The 21,343-nt window shown below is 48.6% G+C and overlaps 1 protein-coding gene across 3 annotated transcripts in view; it reads left to right on the top strand.

The window, feature by feature from the left end:
- The window catches only part of nek11 (NIMA-related kinase 11), a 259,421-nt gene that overhangs the window by 140,194 nt on the left and 97,884 nt on the right, over window positions 1-21,343 (top strand). For all 3 annotated transcript variants that reach the window (XM_048560290.2, XM_048560280.2, XM_059652020.1), the window contains exon 11: window positions 3,686-3,779. In XM_048560290.2, the coding sequence (XP_048416247.2) occupies window positions 3,686-3,779 (94 nt within the window). The remainder of the gene's footprint in view (window positions 1-3,685; window positions 3,780-21,343) is intronic.

Genomic DNA, 21,343 nt, shown 5'->3' on the forward strand with positions numbered 1-21,343 from the left:
CCCATGACTCCCATCTCACCCACCCACACTCACCTCGGTGACCCCTGGGGAAGGCCCCACTGCAGTATCAGCAGTGGAAACCACTCCTGGTGCTCCTGTGGACAGTGGAGAGGTGCTGGGCTCTGAGTGACCAGAAGTGCTTCAGGGTGGGGCGTAACTGACACACAGATGACTATGTCAGATGGTTTTCACTGATTGGGTAAGTGTTGACTCATTGGGTTGGTCAGGCCTCCAACCATTAGGTAAGTCTCCTTCTGTCTACATTAAATACAGCCTGTGACAACACAGTGTAGAGCTGGATGAACACGGCAAGCCAGGCAGCATCAGAGGAGCAGAAAAGCTAATGTTTCAGGTCGGGACCCTTCCCAATCTGAAATGTCAGCTTTCCTGCTCCTCTGATGCTGCTTGGCCTGCTGTATTCATCCAGCTCTGCACCGTGTTACCTCAGATTCTCCAGCATCGGCAGTTCCTACTATCTATGTTAGAAGAAATTCTGGAATAAAAAAAATCAAGATCTTACTTGTTGTTCATTAATATGCTCCAAGTATTTTGGATCAGCTTTGTATGTATTGGTGTCCACTCATGGGGTATGGAGATCACTGGCTGGCCAGCATCTATTGCCTAACCAAAGTTGCCCTTGAGAAGGTGGCAGTGAGCTTGAAACACTGCAGTCTATGTGCTGTAGGTTGACCCACATTCCCTTAGGGAGAGAATTCCAGGGCAGCGACACAGAAAGGAACGGTGATATATTTCCAAGTTGGGAAGGTGAATGGATTGCAGGGGATCTTGGAGGGGGTGGTGTTCCCATGCATTTGCTGCCCTTGTCCTTCTAAATGGAGTATGGAAGGTGCTGTTTAAGGATCTTTGGTGAATTTCTGCAGTGCATCTTGTAGATAGTACACACTGCTGCTACTGTGCACCAGTGGTGGAGAGAGTGGATGTTTCTAGAAACTTTAAAATAGTGGTATGTCTGAGGATAAATTCAAAATGTTTGGTAAGATAAAGTTCATGTGGCATGTTTTTCAATGTGCCTGTATGAGAGACAGAAATGATGAGACAAAAACAAATTTCTTTCATAAAGTAAGGACTCATGTGATGCTGATGCATGGATTTTTTTTCAAAAGGATTCATAGGAAACAAAGGTGTTAACAGTTTTCTTTTTCAACATGAAATGCAAAGTCAAAGAACATGAAAATGAATTAATAAATAAAACTAACAAAGCAGAGATGAAGCCAGAGATTGGGAGAGTTGAGTTTCTAACAGCAACAGTACGATGAACAGCTGAGGATCCTGGGATTGTATTCATTAGAGTTCAGAAGGTTGAGGGGAGACCTAATAGAAACTTACAAGATAGTGTTTGGCTTAGAAAGGGTGGATGCTGGGAAGTTATTTCCGTTAGTCGGGAAGACTAGGACCCGTGGGCACAGCCTTAGAATTAGAGGGGGTCAATTTAAAACAGAAATGGAGAGACATTTCTTCAGCCAGAGAGTGGTGAGCCTATGGAATTCATTGCCACGGAGTGCAGTGGAGGCCGGGACATTAAATGTCTTCAAGGCAGAGATCAATAAATTCTTGATCTTACAAGCAATCAAGGGCTACGGGGAGAGTGCAGGGAAGTGGAGTTGAAATGCCCATCAGCCATGATTAAATGGCAGAGTGGATTCGATGGGCCAAATGGCCTTACTTCCACTCCTACGTCTTATTGTCTTAACTTAGGAGTTAAAATCAGCTCCTGGTTAATTCAATCCAGATATTTTAGATACAGCTGCCACAGCTACAGTGTCAAATGGCGATGAAGATTACGATACTAAGCTGAGATAGAGATGCTCAAGTATTTGATGGTGCTTACACAATCTTGAACCCCTTACATATTATTTCGTATAAGTAAATGGTCTTAGTTTACTGAGAAGTGAATGTAAATGGATATTTTGGATCATTGATGTCCCCTCTTCAAAGGAAGTGGGGCAATATTCCTAAGCCTGTCATCTGCTGGTTGAATAGGTGATAGAGAACACGAAATGGAACAAATCTATGGAAGAAAATTTCAAATTTTAGTTGCAGTAATCATGAGATTGCTTTTCTGTAGCACCTTCAGCATAATACTGCACTGCTTCACAATACATTTACTACTACATATTTCAACTTGAAATTTAATTCCACCCCTTAGTGAGACCTTCAAGACTGGTGTTGCGGCCAGCAGTGAGGGCTGGGGTCTTTTAGACTGGGAGTACAGTTATCATAACTTTGCCAGACCTCAAAGAGGGTTTTGCTACCTTCGGCCTTGGGTCCCCTAAATTACAGCCTGTGATTCCCATTTGCGGTCCTGGCCCCCACTTTAGAAAGTCATGTAATAGAGCATTCCGAAACTCAAGAAGCTTGACAGCGTCCAGGACAAAGCAGCCTGTTCAATTGCAACACATCCACAAGCATCCACTCCCTCCACCACCAACGCTCAGTAGCAGCAGTGTGTATGATCTACAAGATGCACTGCAGAAATTCACCAAAGATCCTCAGGCAGCCCCTTCCAAACCCAAAACCACTTGCATCTGAAGAAAGATCCACACCCGAAATGTCAGCTTTCCAGCTTCTCTGATGCTGCTTGGCGTGCTGTCTTCATCCAGCTCCACACCCTGTTATCTCTGTCTTGAAGAACCAGGACAGCAGATGCATGGGATCACCAACACCCTCCAAGCTCCCCCACCAAGCCTCTCACCATCCTGACTTGGAAGCATGTCGCTGTTCCTTCACTGTTATTGGGTCAAAATCTTGGAATTCCCTTGCTAAGGGCATTGTGGGTCTACTTACAGTACATGGAAAGCAGTATGCCACAGCCGCATACCTTGATCTTCTCAAGGGGGCAGCTAGGGATGGACAATCAATGCTGGACCAGCCAGTGACACCATGTCCCACGAGTGGATTAAAAAGTACACCACAAAAGTTTTATAAAACACAGTTTACATTGAGTCACTTAAGGTGATACTAGAAAATGCCTCCAAAAGCTTGGTCTAAGAAGTGGGTTTTAAAGACAGGCGTAAAGCAGGAAAGCCTCACTTATTTCCATGACAATGTGTCAACTATCTCTGTCCCTAGAACCAACCCCATAGCGGAAGAGGCCCAATCGCAGCTCCTTCGTTTGAAATGTTCAAGACTTACCTTGGGATTGTTTCCATTTATAAGGCTTTCATTATCAGGATGACCAACTCAAAGCTCGTATCTGCATTAGCGACCGTTACACAGATAAACTTTGGCGAAATACAAGAATTAGTCTTGGATGCTGACATAGAAAGCAAGGTTGAGACATGGTGAGGTTTAGAGAGGGGCGTCTTGAGCTCAGGGGCCGAGTCATTCCCACCAAAGGTGGGAGTGATTCAAATATGGGATGCTCAAGAGATTGGAATTGGAGGATTGTGAGCCCTGGAGGAAGGTACAGGTATAGGGAGGGATTGGGCCAGGGAAAGGTTTGAGAGCAAGAATGAGAATTTTAAAAATGAGGCTTTTTTGAACGGAGAGCCATTCGGGTCAGCGAACACAGAGGTGATGTGGGATTGAGGCTTGGTTTGAGTAAGAGCATGGTCACCGATGTTAGGGATGGCCTGAAGTTAGTTAACTGTGTAAGTGTCACTGTTTTTCACTGACTCCATTGAGTAATGTAAAAATATTGACTTAGTGTCTCTCCTACCAAAAGGCAACTTGCTGAGCAGAAATATCAAGAGAATCATCAGCGCATGCAGAAACTGAGATTTCGTAACTTCCAGCAAGTCAGTGTGAATGTCTTGCAGGTAAGTTTGTAAGAGATCCTAAACTAATAAACACACCTTGTATTTGGAGGAGGAATCTTTCAGATCACCTCATTCGGTAATTACCCAACATAGCAACAAAATGTTGCAGATAATGGAAGCACAGAGAATTCTAAGGAAACTCAACAGGTCTGGCAGCATCCGCAGGGAGAGAAACATCTTGGGAAGAAGAGAAACACTGGATGCAAAATGTTAACTCTGTTTCTCCATTTCAAGGTGCCTCGCTCAGCAAACTTCAACAAATGGGCCACAGATGCTGGGCTACTATTGGAAAGTCCCTTGCAGGGTGACCTGTGGCATCCCTTAGGTCAAGCAGCCTCCTGAGAAAGATGAAGACATATTGAAGCCACTTGAAAGAAAAGGCTGGAAAATTCCTCGTGAAACACTTAAAGAATCATATAGAGTTCTGAGTGGATTTTACAGGTTGGACACGCAGGTTATTTCCCCTCATGGAGAAATCTGGAGCCAGGGAGCATGGTTTTAAAATAGGAAGCTTTTCATTTGTGGTGGAGATGGGGAGGAGTTTCTTCTGTTGGAGGGTATTTAGTCATTGGAATTCTAGCTCCCAGAGGAGTGGAGCCTAGGTCATTCAATTTTTCCTCAAGAGGGAGTGAGACAGATCTTTGATGAACGAGGGTGTCAAGGTTTGTCATAGAATCCCAGTGGGAAGCAAGCTATTTGGCCCATCATGTTCTCACCGACCGTCCAGAGAGCATTCCATGCAGACCCAATTCCCCTGTCCCTGTAGTAAACCCACAATTTTACCAGAGTTCATTCACCTAACCTACATATCTCTGGACACTACGGGTAATTTAGCACGGCCAATCCAACTAACCTGCGCGACTTTGGAGGAAACCCGGCGAGAATGTGCAAACACAGACGGTCGCCCGAGGCTAGGATTGAGCCTGGATCCTTGGCGCTGTGGGGCACTTATTCACTGTGCCACCCGATAGTGGTGTGAATCAAGCAAGAGGATCAAGCAGCAAAGTGGAGTTCAAGCAACATCAGATCAGTCTTGTCCCAACCAAATTCTGGGGGCTGTGTTCAGTTGTTTATTTCTTTTGTTCTTATTCAGCTTTTTAATTGGTAATATTCTCTTTTCCCAAGACTTTGCTCTGTCGTCTTGTAAGGGATTATAGCAATTTCCACTTACCAGAAGGTGGTGGCATGCTTTGAAGTCGAATACTTCCCAATAACCTGTTCCAGTGATGTACTTTATGCTCAACTCTCCTGTCCCTATCCAATTCAATCATCTATGCAGCTGGATAAAGTTTAATCCCTTTAGCATTTTCTAACCCGCAATCACATCGCCTCTTTAACCAGCTTTTACAGAAGAATCCAGCCATGGCTCTTCGTGGAAAATAAGGTTAATTCTTTCAAGGGCCATGAATTATTGGTGAAGGTGGGGTGGATGGGTGTTGGAGGTAGTAGCTATAAATAGACTGTCCGCCTGTCATAACAGTTCCTCAGCTCCGCTTGCGGCGGCACGGTGGCTCAGTGGTTAGCACTGCAGCCTCACAGCGCCAGGGGCCTGGGTTCGATTCCAGCCTCGGGTGACTGTCTGTGTGGAGTTTGCACATTCTCCCTGTGTCTGCATGGGTTTCCTCTGGGTGCTCTGGTTTCCTCCCACAATCCAAAGATGTGCAGGCTAGGTGGATTGGCCATGCTAAATTGCCTATAGTGTTCAGGGATGTGTGTGGGTTGTAGGGGAATGGGTCTGGGTGGGATGCTTCAAGGGGCGGTGTGAACTTGTTGGGCTGAAGGGCCTGTTTCCACACTGTAGGGAATCTAATCTAATCCATCCCAGCCCCTGGGCCATCTTGTAAAGGCAGGTTGGAGAAGTAGAGTGGTGGGGGCAGCTGACATGACTTGTTAAGAGCCACGTATTAAAGGAAGCGGGAGGTCACAGGTTGAGGGTTGGAGTCACAGTTGGGGCTTTGGTGCAGAGCTCCAGGAATGTCTAGAGGTAAGTGTCTGCCTGGGTGCAACATCAATCAGGGGCAGCACGCTGCGGGAGTTCCCCCAATCCGTCCTTCCGCTCCCGCTAACAAAGTGAACCCGTTTGAAAAGGTTGGAGTGCGGGTGCCTCCAGTTTGAAATGCTTGGCCTCCATTGCAGTCTCATGTATCTTTCAAGCTAAAAGCCCTCTGACTGCACCCAGCCAGGACCCTTTCTGCCCAACCTTGATTGGTTTTGTGTTGTTTTAATCTGTCACATTTGGCCCCAGTATCACTCTGCTGTCCTCTGAGCTTAAACTGGCCATCTCAGGGTAAGTCATGGTGAATGACTGTTTCTCTGGCAGTGTGGGTTTCTCACTCCCATTCTAGGATGGCTGCTGTATTCTAAAACCCATGGAGAAGGGCCTATCGTGGCGGTCTGAAAACGGAGGTGTCTTCACCCAATACTTTCTCCAGGACCTTGACTTACAAAACCATCAATGAAGACAACACAGGACATTATAATTCACATGAAGCTGAGATACTTGCAGCCCAGTGAAGCATTTCTTTTCTATCATTCAGCTGTCTTGAGATGCAGTGGAATCTCTTCACCCAGAGACTGGTGAGACTGTGGAATTCCTTGTCACATAAAGTGGTTTACATTGAAAGAAGGAGTTCAAGGTAGTTCTTAGGGCCAAAGGGATCAAAGAGTCGGGGGAGAAAGTGGGATTTAGGTATGGAGTTGGATGATCAGCCATGACCATAATTGAATGTTGGAGTAGGCTTGAAGGCCTGAATGGCCTACTCCTGCTCTGACTTTCTTCATTACAATGCTTCCATGGAGCCCATTTAAGCTGCTTGCACCTAAACCTCTGGAATTCCCTCTTTGAACATCTCTGTGCCTATTAGATGCTCCTCAAAACATACCCCCTTCAGCAAATGTCCTTTTTTCCAGGGATCTGGTATTGTTTTTATCCATCAGATTTAGCCCCAGTGTCACACTGATAATCTACGACCTTAACTGGACACCCCAACGTTGTTCGAAGCATGAGTTTTTCAGACCTTGGAATCTGTAACACATTTTATACCCAATCCCAATCTCCTGGTTTATTTAACTCTGCCCACACTCCATTTGCTTGGAAACCCAAATCACTTGGACCCACTTCACACGTCTCAGCAGCATTACATGCACTTTAAGGACCCATTTCTTCACACAAAGGGCTGTGCAAGTTTGCAGATCAATTCTACAATTGCTGGGTCCATTGTTAAGGCAAGGTGTGAGATTGATTTTTTTTGTTAACCAACATTGTTCAGGGATATGGGACAAAGGAGACTATGTGCAGCTTGGTCACTCATGAAATGTTCTCAAGAATGACTGCCTTCCATTTTCTACCACCTGAAAATCTTTGAGGAACATAGAGGCCAGTGCGTTAAAAAAGTTGCCATGATTCACAGAGTTGTGAATGACACCTGATTCTGTGTTCAGCTCATTGTTTTTTTAAGTCACGATGGAGACATCTAATCAAGACGTTCTATCCAGCATTTCCAGGACTGAAGAGATGCCCAAAGTCCACCAGAGCCCCTTTGTACTTATACATTTTGATTGCATTTTCATAGTTTCGGAGGCTCAAATCTGTAGTTACACTATGACACACAATTTGTATCTAAGCACACTTGAGCCATAGGAGTGGCACTCCCTTTAAATGTAGTTAAAATGAAAGACAAAAGCATGCATTTATGCTACGCAGATACCTCAAAGTATTTTTCAGCCCATCACATACTTTTGAAGCATTGTTGACGAAGTAATGCATGACATGCAGTCTCCAATTTACACACAGCAAGACCCCACAAACAGCAATGAGGTACTCACCAGATAATTGGTCTGTGCAATGTTGGTTGAGGGATACATATTGGCTAGGGATACTGGGAGATAAAAAGAACACTATTGCTCTTCAAGGTAATTACATAGCATTGTTTACAGGACAGCAGGCTAAACATTGGTTTAATCCCATCAAAGCATTGGCACCAACAAACAGCATGCCCTCAGTACTGCACTGGGACATTAATCTACACTTTGGGATACTATCTGAGTGGGATTTGAATCAACAACCTCCTTGCTCCAAGCTGGGAACACTACCCACTGAACCATAGCCAACGCAGAGTGTCCCATGCAGTCTGTCAATTACCTTGTGTTGTTATGTAGAAGTTATAATACAGCTCTGGTAGCATCTGTGGAGAGAAATCAGAATTAATGCTTCGGGTCCCTGTTCTGAGGAAGGGTCACTGGACATGAAACATTAACTCTGATTTCTCTCCACAGATGATGACAGTCCTGCTGAGATTTTCCAGCAACTTCTGTTTTTGTTTCTGATTTCTGTGATTCTTTTGGTTTTTTTTTAGTTATAGAACAGCTACCCAGTGTGTCGCAAACATAACTTGTCCCCTGATAAGTCCAAGGGAGCAAGGTGAGCATTTCCTGTTGTCAGAGGCTGCTTCAGAATCTGAGAAATGATTAAGGACAATGGAGTTGTTACACAAATATCTGAGATTAGTGTTGATGAGAAAAGAGTCCACCTTCACTTGTGTATCCTTGTAATGACTTGCTTGGGATGGAAGTTCTACATCATTACACCAAAGGAGTTACGTATCCTGCAAGGTGATTCCCGTTAGCTGCTTTCTAAACAGTTGAACAAAACCTGTCATAGTATGGCTGTTGTTCATGGAGTGAATCAGTCTGCTTTTATTTGTTAGAATACCTTTGATTTCCTTTACAGAAACAAATTGCTGTTATCATAACCTTTGAACGTGATTTGCTGTAGAGACCAGAGAGATTATGTTCACATCAGATTACACTTCTAGGACAAATTGGATGATAAATAGGTTGGGCTACATTCTGTAAAATACACTGGATCAGTTAAAAATACATCTCTGATGCTTTGAGCCACATTTCAAAAAAAGAAATCCTTGCACTTATGTATATAGAGCCGTTTAGGACTTCAGGTCATTGCAAAATGATTTGAAGCCAATGAAGTACTTTTGAAGTGGAATGTAGGAAATATGACCATCTATTTCCACTCAGCAAGCTCCCACACACAGCTCAACTCATCAGCAACTTATATCATGGAATGCAAAAGTGTTGAAGGAGCCATGAACTGCCCGTCCAATGATGGCAGCAGAGGAATGATGTTATTTCCAGGCAAATGCAAACTTAGTTTGTCTTAAATCATCATGACACAAAAGGCTAAGATAATAAAATGTGAGGCTGGATGAACACAGCAGGCCCAGCAGCATCTCAGGAGCACAAAAGCTGACGTTTCGGGCCTAGACCCCTCTCTGATGAAGGGTCTAGGCCCGAAACGTCAGCTTTTGTGCTCCTGAGATGCTGCTGGGCCTGCTGTGTTCATCCAGCCTCACATTTTATTATCTTGGATTCTCCAGCATCTACAGTTCCCATTATCAATGACACAAAAGGCTGTCAGGCTGGAACTACACACAAAGGGACTTGACACAAAAACAGAAGTTGCTGGAAAAGCTCAGCAGGTCTGGCAGCATCTGTGGAGAGAAATCAGAGTTAACGTTTCGGGTCCGGTGACCCTTCCTCAGAACCGATGGTAGCTCGGAAAAGGTTGGTTTATATGCAGAATATAGGGTCGAGGGAAGGAATAAGGGGTAAATGATAGGTGGGGTAGAGCCCAAAGAGATAGTGGATAACAATCTGGCTAGGAGAGTGAAAAGCTGTCAACAGAGTCTTTTAGGCCACCTTCCGCACCCTCTGAGACACCCTGGCACTCTTCCTTCACACCCAACACCTCCCACAGCCCCACAGTTCCTTCCCCTGCAACTGCTGAGGGTGCAACATCTGCCCATTTACCTCCTCCCTCCTCAGTATCCAAGGGCCCAAACATACCTTCCGGGTCAACCAGCGCTTTACTGGGACGTCACACAATCTGGTCTACTGCATTCACTGCTCGCAATGTGATCTCCTCTACACTGGGGGAACAAAGCATAAACTGGGCGACTGCTTCGCAGAACATCTATGTTCTGCCTGCAGAAAAGGCTCTGAGTCTCGAGATGTTTTTATTTAAGAGTTGATGGTCATGTGTAAGAGCTTAATATTTCATTTTATTGTATCCTGCATTTCCCCTGGATTAGATCAGATCCACACATTCCAAAATATTCCATAATAAAATATGAAAGCAATCTGGATTCTGGAAATCAGAAACAAAAACAGAAATTGCTGGAAAAACAATGTTATGCAGCATTCAGTTCTGAGGAAGGGTCACTGGACCCGAAACATTAACTCTGATTTCTCTCCACAGATGCTGCCAGACCTGCTGAGCTTGACTGCAATTTCTATTTGTGGTACAGAATGTTCTGTGTCTGTTTATCTGAGCAATACCACACATTATTATTGTCTTGAGGCCTCTGTCTGTATCTTTGACCTGAACCACAGACTGTCCCTCTTTTCATGCTGGTTGGACAGTAGGAAGTCACCCCAGCTTTGAAAGCCTGCCCAATGCTCTTCGTTGGGGTGATGAACCTGGCCTCTGGTTATGCAGTGTACAGTTTAGGGAAAGTCGCTGCTGGATAACTGTTTTCTCCAGAGTGTGGCTCCGACCCCCGTTCGACTTTGAGAAAAATCTGGACACATTCACAGTGTCCTCTGTGTTTCTGAACCTTGTTTGGTTTACACCAAAGCTCAGGGAGCTGAAGGATGATTGAGTTACTTTCTGTTGCTTACACCATCATTACTCAGACCATCAGGCTGGTGAATGGGGGAGCGTGCAGGCACTTGGTAATGTGTACAAGCATGTGCCACAAACAGGCACTGGGGCACAGATTGTCCTGCACTCGACTGGATCAGTCAACCCAATCTTCAGGCCCTGAACTACTCTGTGCGATATGTGCAAGGACATTGTGGCAAGAGAAGGGAATGTGAGGAAGAAGTGGCTGAGTATGTAAATTATGGAAGCATGGGAATTGAGTGATTTCAGAAGAATGGGAAGATGAAGGGAATAAATTTGCAGGACGACAGAGGTAGAGCAGGGGAATAGGACTGATAGATCTGCTCTACAGAGAACCAGCATGGATCTGATGGGTTGATTGGACTCTTTCTGTGCCATAATGACTTTATATTTAGTTCAACTTTGATACAAAGTAGAAAAATTGAGGATCATGGCACTGATCCCTGAAGGTATCGATTTAGCAATTCATTCTGCCTTGCTCTGATATCACTATTAAGTGCCTTTTTTTGAACATAGCTGCAGGAGAAGGTCTTTAATCTCTTGAACATGTTGCACCTTTCATCTTGGGGCAGGTGTACCTCAGTTTGAGGATTGGTCTATTCATGGTGGTGGGTTTCTTAAGAAAAACACTTTGTTGGCAGCTGCAGCTTGGACCATAGCCAGGCCCTCAAGCCTGTGAATGAGGGTGCGTGGAGGCACCTCAATATGAACAGGCAAATTCCTGACCTACAGATCTTTCAGCTAATGGGGCATAATGTTCTATGAGGAAGTGATAGCCAGGGTTTGCTTCCATTTCAGTCCTTCCCTGCTGTCACTCTGTCTCATCATGAGACTTTTGGACTGAAAGTAGCTGTAGCCGAGAGAATATGCTTTGTCGTGGTTCAGTCATCAACCAATAATGGAAGGCTTGTATTTACATAGCACCTTTCACAGGCCCAAGAGCTTTACAACCAACAAGGCACTTTTCTTGAAGTGTGGTCACTGATGCAACGTTAGGGAATTGTTGCATGCAGGGTCTAGTTGCACACAGCAAGATCCCATGAAAACCCCATAAGCCCCAGACCAGGGCCCGGGATATTCTGAGGATCAGTCATTGTTGTCAGATTGCTGCAGTTCCACCTGGTCTTTAATTGACCTCGGCGCTGTTCTGCATTTCTTGCCAGGACATATGGGCCTGGCTGTTTCAGAAATGCAGAGTGCAGTAGGGAGCTCCACTGTAGTACTTTAGAGTCAGGGAAGATAATAACTTGCCCTTATGATGACACTTGGTTCTAGATGGTGAGTTTGACAATCCATTATGAATATTAGTGATTGAATGAACGAGCCAGTGGCCAGTTTGCTGAGGTATGACCCTGAGTGGGGACAATGGGTGAGCTGGTAAGTGATTAAGTTGGCAGCCGGGTAGAATGGCAGATTGGTGAGGTTCATCTGAGGTAGTTGATTCAGAAGGGGTAGTGATATCAGAGGGTGGGCCAAGCTGATGAATAGGAGTTTATAATTTCCACAGATACATTTGCCTGCTATTATCACAAACCACTGGAAAATAATCATGATTGGGTTAGGGTTAGCAGTTGGTGGTGGATGGGAGGGTACTCAGTGGTGAAGGGGGTAGTCAGGGTTTGAGGGGAGAGTTGAGGAGACAATGCAGGTGTCTGGGGGAAGTGTGGTGAAGTCAGTGGTTAGGAGTTAAGCCTGGACTTCTCTGTCTAACATTGCATGTTGGCATAGAAAATAGGAGCAGGAGTAGACCATTCAGCCCTTCATAGGAAGAAAGAAAATAGACCCTCTGATCCTGATTTCTCCCCATTTCCTCTAATCCTTTGCTCCTCAGAACTATAACTAACTTCTTGAAACCATTCCACGTTTTGGCTTCAGCTGCTTTCTGTGGAGGGAATTCCACAGGCTCGTCACTCTTTGGGTGAAGAAACTTTTCTTCATCTCCATCTTAAATGGCCTACCCCATATCCTTAGATTGTGACCTCCTCATTCTAGACTCCCCAGTCATCAGGACCATCCTTCCTGTGTTTACTCTGTCCAGTCCTGTTAGAATTTTCCAGATTTCTGTGAGATAGCCCCTGATTTTTCTCAACTCCAATGAATACAGCCCTGACCAATTCTGTCTCTCCTTGCATGTCAGTCCTACCAATGCCAGGAATCAGCCTGGTATCTGAGTGGTCTGGATGTTACTTGGGTGGTCTCACCATGTTCATATTGCCAGGTTACTATTCAGATAAATACTTCGGAACATTCTCAAGTCTCTGTCTCAAGTGCAGAGGTGGGAACTTACATTGAGGCTTCCATGGAGCAGGGATATTCCAATCGGAAGGTCAAACCTCCCAGTTAATTCCCATGAAGGCCAATGCGTTCTGACATCTGCAAGGCCCTGACCTGTGCCACTGGTCGTATGTCTGGTCTGCAATGATCCAGAAACCAGAAGATTTGAGAAGCTTTTGTGAAGCTGATGGAGGGACGAATATTCACCAGGATGTTGGGGCTAACTCCCATGTTCTTTGTCAAAATAACACAGTGGAATCTATTGCATCCATACGAGAGAGAAACAGGGCCATGGTTTAATATTTCACACAGACATCAATGCTTCTGACAGTGTTGCATTCCCTCAATACTGTATCAAAGCATCAGCCTGGATTATCGGCTCAAAGCTTTGGAGTGGGGTTTGAACCAACAAGTGTCTTTTTCAGAGAGCACTGGGCCAAGCTGATGAATAGGAATGATGAGTTTATAATTTCCACAGATACATTTGCCTGCTATTATCACAAACCACTGGAAAATAATCATGACCCTCTCACAGTATTAGAATTTAAGCTTATTCAGTCATTGAAATGTGGCTGCAGCGTTTATGAATGTTTACTGGCGCTTGAGAGGAGGCCAAATTAGATAGTTATCTTGGTGCTAATTTGTCTTATCTGTTCACAGTCGGTGTTCTTTTGTCCTTAATAGTTTCTCAGGGGTTGATGAAATAAGATAATCAGTTTACATTAATGTAAAGGAATGATCGCCTCGCTCTATTTAAGCAGTATATTCTGCTCCCAAGTTTTTCAGCTGAAAAGGATTCTCTTCTTCAGTGGAATTCTGTTGCCCAGCTGAGTTGGGTTTGAGGGATTCACTGATGGGCATATTGGTCTGGGCAAACAATGTTGCAATTGGATCACCTGTATGGAGGGCCTGGTGCTTCTCATGGTGCCTCTTACAAGTTTCCTCAATCTTTGTACTGTACAGGAGGATAAGAATCACTGCTACTGGACAAATCCTATCTCAGTGAAGACTGGGTCAAACGAGGGTGTATCATTGCTTCATTACTGCACCTCACCAGGATCCTAGTCAGGGCCCAAGGCAGCACGGAGTACATCAGGGCCCTTTAGGCACCTCCTTGGGCTCTAGGAGGTCCACTGTGCTCAGGGCTGGAGGTCAGGGGGTGTGTGGGGCCTGAACCAGGAGCAGCACTGGGGACCCCTGAGATTTTCCCCTGGTCCTTCCCCTCAGTAAATGACCTATAGGCCCTTCTGGGGAGAATTTACAGAATGAACAGCAGATAGTTCAAACTGCATCATCGTCAGCCTGAAAGCAAAATCAGCCCAACCTCAACCACTGAGCTTTAGTGTACAGATGATATCTTGTATGTGCGCTCACTTACGAACTGAGCACCCAGTCATTGTCAGCAAATTCTCCAAGGCGGGTGCGAAAATGCATCTTTTATTAAACACCGTGTAAATGAAGATTCTCTTCCAACCAGCTGTCACAACCTCTCTGTTTCCATTTCTGAGAATAGGCACCGACATTCATTACAAACCCACCAACACCTTACCTGAATTATACATCCTCACACCCTGCTTCCTGTAAAGATCCCACTCCATTCTCCTCGTTTCTTTGACTCCGCTGCATCTGTTCTGATGATGCCAACTTCTACAAGGAGGCCTCTGAAATGTTCACCTTCTTCCTCAACTGTGTATTCCCTTCTACCATGATTGTCAGGGCCCTCAGCTGTATCTGACCCATTTCCCAAGCTTTGGCTCTAACACCTTCCCTTCCCTCCCACAACAGCAATAGGGTCTCCCTGGTCCGTACTTACCATACACCAGCATTCACTTCCAAAAGATCATTAGACATCACCTCCAGCAGGATGCTGCCACTAGCCATGTATTCTCCTCCACTCACTTGTCAGCCTTCCGCATGGACCATTCCTGTTCCCTCTGGGATACCTTTGCCCACTTCCCCTCCATTCCCAACATCTCCCCACACACCTGTATGGCACCTTCCCCTGCAATCTCAGAAGGTGTAATATTTGCCCCAGTTTACTTGTTCCCTCCTCACTTTCCAAGGACACAGACATGCCTTCCTGGTGAAGCAACAGTTTCCCTGCAGTTCACCCAATGTAGACTACTGCACTCACTAATCATGAGGTCGCCTCCTCTATGTTGGCGAAACCAAACACCGACTGATTGACCATTTTGCTGAACACTTGTGTTTTGTTTCTCCAAAAATGACCCTGAAATTCCTGTCAGTTCAACACCTGTGGTTCAGGATCACTGCAGCGCTCCAAGGAAGCGCTGAGCAAGCTGGAAGAACAGCACCTCATTTTCCACTTGGGACAGCTGCCCAGCCTCTGGCACTCAACATTGAATTCAACAGGTTTAGCGCCTGAGCACCTTCTCCCATGTCCTTATCGCAGCCCCCACACACCACCCCTTGTTATAAATAAAAACTGAAAGAGCTGCAGATGCTGTATATCAGGAACAAAACAAAGTTGCTGGAAAAGCTCAGCAGGTCTGGCAGCATCTGTGGAGGAGAAAACAGAATTAACGTTTCGAGTCCAGTGACCCTTTCTCGGGTTTCTGAGAAAGGGTCACTGGACCTGAAACGTTAACTCTGTTTTCTCCTCCACAGATGCTGTCAGGCCTTGTCATTACATGGGCTACTTCCACACACAACCCATTGTCAACTACTAATGGTCCCCATTAGCAGTATTGATGCTCCCGGCCTGACCTTTATCCACTCTTTGTCTGCCCAATCACTGTTCTTGCTCTCTCTGGGCCTCACCTCCACCTATCATTTATTCCTCCTCTCTCCCCACCCTACCAAACTTTACAATCAGTTCTGAAGAAGGCGTTACTGGATCTGAAACATTAACCCTGTTTTCTTTCCAGAGGGGCTGCCTCAACTACAGAGTTTCTCCAGCCATTTCTGTATTTGGTAGGAATCTCTGCTGTTCTCCCACCTGATGCTGCTGTTAAAGAAAGCACCACTAAAAGGCAACCTCATTACTAATCAAAGCAAAATGCTACTGGGTCGACACTGAATTCAACCACAGTATATCATAAACCCTGTTCTTGTGTTCTTCACTGGCTGCAGCTTCTTTTCATCCTTTTGTTTTCAGTCAGATCTGACTTTCATTCTGTGATTTACAGTTACTCTGGATCAATGCTTTGTCACGTCTCTACACCCAGATGAGTGGCGCAGTGGATCAGTAGGGTGGCACAGTGGATCAGTGGGGTGGCACAGTGGATCAGTGGGGCGGCACAGTGGATCAGTGGGGCAGCACAGTGGTTCAGTGGGGCGTCACAGTGGATCAGTGGGGCGGCACAGTGAATCAGTAGGGCGGCACAGTGGATCTGTGGGGCGGCACAGTTTGTCAGTGGGGCGGCACAGTGGATCAGTGGGGCGGCACAGTGGATCAGTGGGGCAGCACAGTGGATCAGTGGGGCGGCACAGTGGATCAGTGGGGCGGCACAGTGGATCAGTGGGGCGGCACAGTGGATCAGTAGGGTGGCACAGTGGATCAGTGGGGCGGCACAGTGGATCAGTGGGGCGGCACAATGGATCAGTGGGGCGGCACAGTGGATCAGTGGGGCGGCACAGTGGATCAGTGGGGCGGCACAGTGGACCAGTGGGGCGGCACAGTGGATCAGTGGGGCGGCACAATGGATCAGTGGGGCGGCACAGTGGATCAGTGGGGCGGCACAGTGGATCAGTGGGGCAGCTCAGTGGGGCGGCACAGTGGATCAGTGGGGCGGCACAGTGGATCAGTTGGGCGGCTCAGTGGGGCGGCACAGTGGATCAGTGGGGCGGCACAGTGGATCAGTTGGGCGGCACAGTGGATCAGTGGGGGGGCACAGTGGCTCAGTGGGGCGGCACAGTGGATCAGTGGGGGGGCACAGTGGAGCAGTGGGGCGGCACAGTGGATCAGTGGGGCGGCACAGTGGATCAGTGGGGTGGCTCAGTGGGGCGGCACAGTGGATCAGTGGGGTGGCACAGTGGTTCAGTGGGGCGGCACAGTGGATCAGTGGGGCGGCACAGTGGATCAGTGGGGGGGCACAGTGGCTCAGTGGGGTGGCACAGTGGATCAGTGGGGGGGCACAGTGGTTCAGTGGGGCGGCACAGTGGATCAGTGGGGCGGCACAGTGGCTCAGTGGGGCGGCACAGTGGATCAGTGGGAGGGCACAGTGGTTCAGTGGGGCGGCACAGTGGATCAGTGGGGCGGCACAGTGGATCAGTGGGGCGGCACAGTGGCTCAGTAGGGCGGCACAGTGGATCAGTGGGGCGGCACAGTGGATCAGTGGGGCGGCACAGTGAATCAGTAGGGCGGCACAGTGGATCTGTGGGGCGGCACAGTTTGTCAGTGGGGCGGCACAGTGGATCAGTGGGGCGGCACAGTGGATCAGTGGGGCAGCACAGTGGATCAGTGGGGCGGCACAGTGGATCAGTGGGGCGGCACAGTGGATCAGTGGGGCGGCACAGTGGATCAGTAGGGTGGCACAGTGGATCAGTGGGGCGGCACAGTGGATCAGTGGGGCGGCACAGTGGATCAGTGGGGCGGCACAGTGGATCAGTGGGGCGGCACAGTGGATCAGTGGGGCGGCACAGTGGACCAGTGGGGCGGCACAGTGGATCAGTGGGGCGGCACAATGGATCAGTGGGGCGGCACAGTGGATCAGTGGGGCGGCACAGTGGATCAGTGGGGCAGCTCAGTGGGGCGGCACAGTGGATCAGTGGGGCGGCACAGTGGATCAGTTGGGCGGCTCAGTGGGGCGGCACAGTGGATCAGTGGGGCGGCACAGTGGATCAGTGGGGCGGCACAGTGGATCAGTGGGGGGCACAGTGGATCAGTGGGGGGGCACAGTGGATCAGTGGGGCGGCACAGTGGATCAGTGGGGCGGCACAGTGGATCAGTGGGGTGGCTCAGTGGGGCGGCACAGTGGATCAGTGGGGCGGCACAGTGGTTCAGTGGGGCGGCACAGTGGATCAGTGGGGCGGCACAGTGGATCAGTGGGGGGGCACAGTGGCTCAGTGGGGTGGCACAGTGGATCAGTGGGGGGGCACAGTGGTTCAGTGGGGCGGCACAGTGGATCAGTGGGGCGGCACAGTGGCTCAGTGGGGCGGCACAGTGGATCAGTGGGAGGGCACAGTGGTTCAGTGGGGCGGCACAGTGGATCAGTGGGGCGGCACAGTGGATCAGTGGGGCGGCACAGCGGCTCAGTAGGGCGGCACAGTGGCTCAGTGGGGCGGCACAGTGGACCAGTGGGGCGGCACAGTGGATCAGTTGGGCGGCTCAATGGCTCAGTTGTGCGGCTCAGTGGGGGGGCACAGTGGATCCGTGGGGCGGCACAGTGGCTCAGTGGGGCGGCACAGTGGATCAGTGGGGCGGCACAGTGGATCAGTGGGGCGGCACAGTGGATCAGTGGGCGGCACAGTGGCTCAGTGGGGCGGCACAGTGGATCAGTGGGGCGGCACAGTGGATCAGTGGGGCGGCGCAGTGGATCAGTGGGGCGGCGCAGTGGATCAGTGGGGCGGCACAGTGGATCTGTGGGGTGGCACAGTGGATCAGTGGGGCGGCACAGTGGATCAGTGGGGCGGCACAGTGGATCAGTAGGGCGGCACAATGGATCAGTGGGGCGGCACAGTGGATCAGTGGGGCGGCACAGTGGATCAGTTGGGCGGCACAGTGGATCAGTGGGGCGGCACAGTGGATCAGTGGGGCGGCACAGTGGATCAGTAGGGCGGCACAGTGGATCAGTCGGGCGGCACAGTGGCTCAGTGGGGCGGCACAGTGGATCAGTGGGGCGGCACAGTGGATCAGTGGGGCGGCTCAGTGGATCAGTTGGGCGGCTCAGTGGATCAGTAGGGCGGCGCAGTGGATCAGTGGGGCGGCGCAGTGGATCAGTAGGGCGGCGCAGTGGATCAGTGGGGCGGTGCAGTGGATCAGTGGGGCGGCGCAGTGGATCAGTGGGGCGGCACAGTGGATCAGTAGGGCGGCAAAGTGGATCAGTGGGGCGGCACAGTGGATCATTGGGGCGGCACAGTGGATCAGTGGGGTGGCACAGTGGCTCAGTGGGGCGGCACAGTGGATCAGTAGGGCGGCACAGTGGATCAGTGGGGCGGCGCAGTGGATCAGTGGGGTGGCACAGTGGATCAGTCGGGCGGCACAGTGGATCAGTGGGGCGGCACAGTGGATCAGTCGGGGGGCACAGTGGATCAGTGGGGTGGCACAGTGGATCAGTCGGGCGGCACAGTGGATCAGTGGGGTGGCACAGTGGATCAGTCGGGGGGCACAGTGAATCAGTGGGGCGGCACAGTGGATCAGTGGGGTGGCACAGTGGATCAGTCGGGCGGCGCAGTGGATCAGTGGGATGGCACAGTGGATCAGTCGGGCGGCGCAGTGGATCAGTGGGGTGGCACAGTGGATCTGTAGGGCGGCACAGTGGATCAGTGGGGCGGCACAATGGATCAGTGGGGTGGCACAGTGGATCAGCCGGGGGGCACAGTGGATCAGTGGGGCGGCACAGTGGATCAGTGGGGTGGCTCAGTGGATCAGTGGGGTGGCACAGTGGATCAGTCGGGGGGGCACAGTGGATCAGTGGGGCGGCACAGTGGATCAGTGGGGCGGCGCAGTGGATCAGTGGGGCGGCACAGTGGATCAGTGGGGCGGCGCAGTGGATCAGTGGGATGGCACAGTGGATCAGTCGGGCGGCACAGTGGATCAGTCGGGCGGCACAGTGGATCAGTGGGGCGGCACAGTGGATCAGTGGGGCGACACAGTGGATCAGTCGGGTGGCACAGTGGATCAGTGGGGCGGCACAGTGGATCAGTGGGGCGGCACAGTGGATCAGTCGGGGGGCACAGTGGATCAGTGGTTCACGCTGCTGCCTCGCAGGACCAGGGGCTTTGGTTCAGTTCTACCGTTGGGTGACTGTCTGTGTGGTGTTTGTACTTTCTCCCCATGTCTGAGTGGGTTTCCCTCCACAGTCCAAAGATGTATAGGTTAGTTGGATTAGCCATGAGGTAATATAGGGTAAGCGGGGGGGCGGGGTGGGGGGGGGGGGCGTTGGTCTAGGTGGGATGCTCTTCTGGGAGTCAGTGTGTTCTTGATGGGCCAAAGGTCCTGCTTCCAGACTGTGAGGATTCAATGAGTATCCTTCCTTTTGATCTTTGTTCTCTTGCACTTTTTGATCTCCAATCTCCCTCACCCTGCCTGTTCCACTTGTTTCCTTACTTCTGAAGTAGAGACATACTGGATTTGAAACATTACTTTACTTTCTCTCTCCACAGATGCTGCCAGATCTGCTGGGTTTGTCCAACACTTTCTGTTTTTTTATTTATTCTGTGTTGTTCCAGAGATGGCTTATCAAGCTAACACTGCTTATTCCGACAAACTCAGCTCAACAGCAAGCATGTCCTCAGACTAACTGTGACCACGGATACAGAAGAATATGGTTTGATAGATTAAAATGGAATTTGACTTATTCAATTACATGAAAATTCAGGATCTTACTGAATTCTGTGAAAGCCAATTATGTATTCTCCAGGGTTTAGAAGAATGAAAGGGTCTGGAGAGGAGATTGGAACATGGCATTGAGAGGATCAGCTTTTCATCAGCTTTAATGGTCTTATTGAATGGCAGAGCAGGCTCTATGGGGCCAAATGGCCTATGCCCTGCTCCTAGTTTTCCTGTTCCTGTGTATTGTGTGTGCGTTTTCGAATGCATATGTGTGTGTATGTGCGTGCACTCGTGTGTGTGTGTGTGTGTGTATATGTGTGTCTGTATATGTGTGCATATATATGTTTGCATGTGTGTGTGTGGGGAGTGTGTGTAGTTGTTTTGCCTCTGTGTATGTGCATCAATATGTGTACATGTTCACAACAACAACATGCATTTATGTAGCACCTTTAAAATAGTAAAGTGACGCAAAGTGCTGAAGAGAAGTCTGAATCAAACCTTCCGTTCAGGTAAGTAAGGAGACATTATCCAAGGCTTAGTTAAATAGATGGGTTTTGTGGAACATGTTATGATGAGGAGAGAGAATTGAAAAGGTTCAGGGAGTGAATTCCACAGTTTAGGAACAAGGCAGTTGAAAGCATAGCTACCAGTAGCAGCGTGATTAAAACCCAGGCCTATGATTCCCAAACAAATGGAACCTTCAGATTGAGTCAGGTCAGAGAGAAGGTGATAAATTGGAGGTAATGGTATAACTCCTGAGTGATGGCTGTGATGAGAATAGGCAGAGGGTGATGGAGGAGTGTGCCTCAGGAGTGAGTGACTGGTACTGCATTCACTTAGCAACAATTGAGGGGAGTATTCTAAAAAAAGAATGGACAAAATGGGGCTTATAATCACGAGAGTTTCAAAGAGTGAGAGAGGGCATCATTGAAGCTACAAAATACTTAAGGGTGTGGTGGGGGTGGATGCAGTTCTGAGGAATGGTCGCTCGACCCAAAACGTTAACTCTGATTACTCTCCATAGATGCTGCCAGGCCTGCTGAGCTTTTCCAGAAATTTATGTTTTTGTTTTCGATGCAGGTAAGAATATTTCCCCTGGATGAGGAACCTAAAACCAGGGGCACAGTTTAAAAG

Source organism: Stegostoma tigrinum, chromosome 2, assembly GCF_030684315.1.
Source record: "Stegostoma tigrinum isolate sSteTig4 chromosome 2, sSteTig4.hap1, whole genome shotgun sequence".
In the NCBI taxonomy this organism is placed as follows: Eukaryota; Metazoa; Chordata; class Chondrichthyes; order Orectolobiformes; family Stegostomatidae; genus Stegostoma; species Stegostoma tigrinum.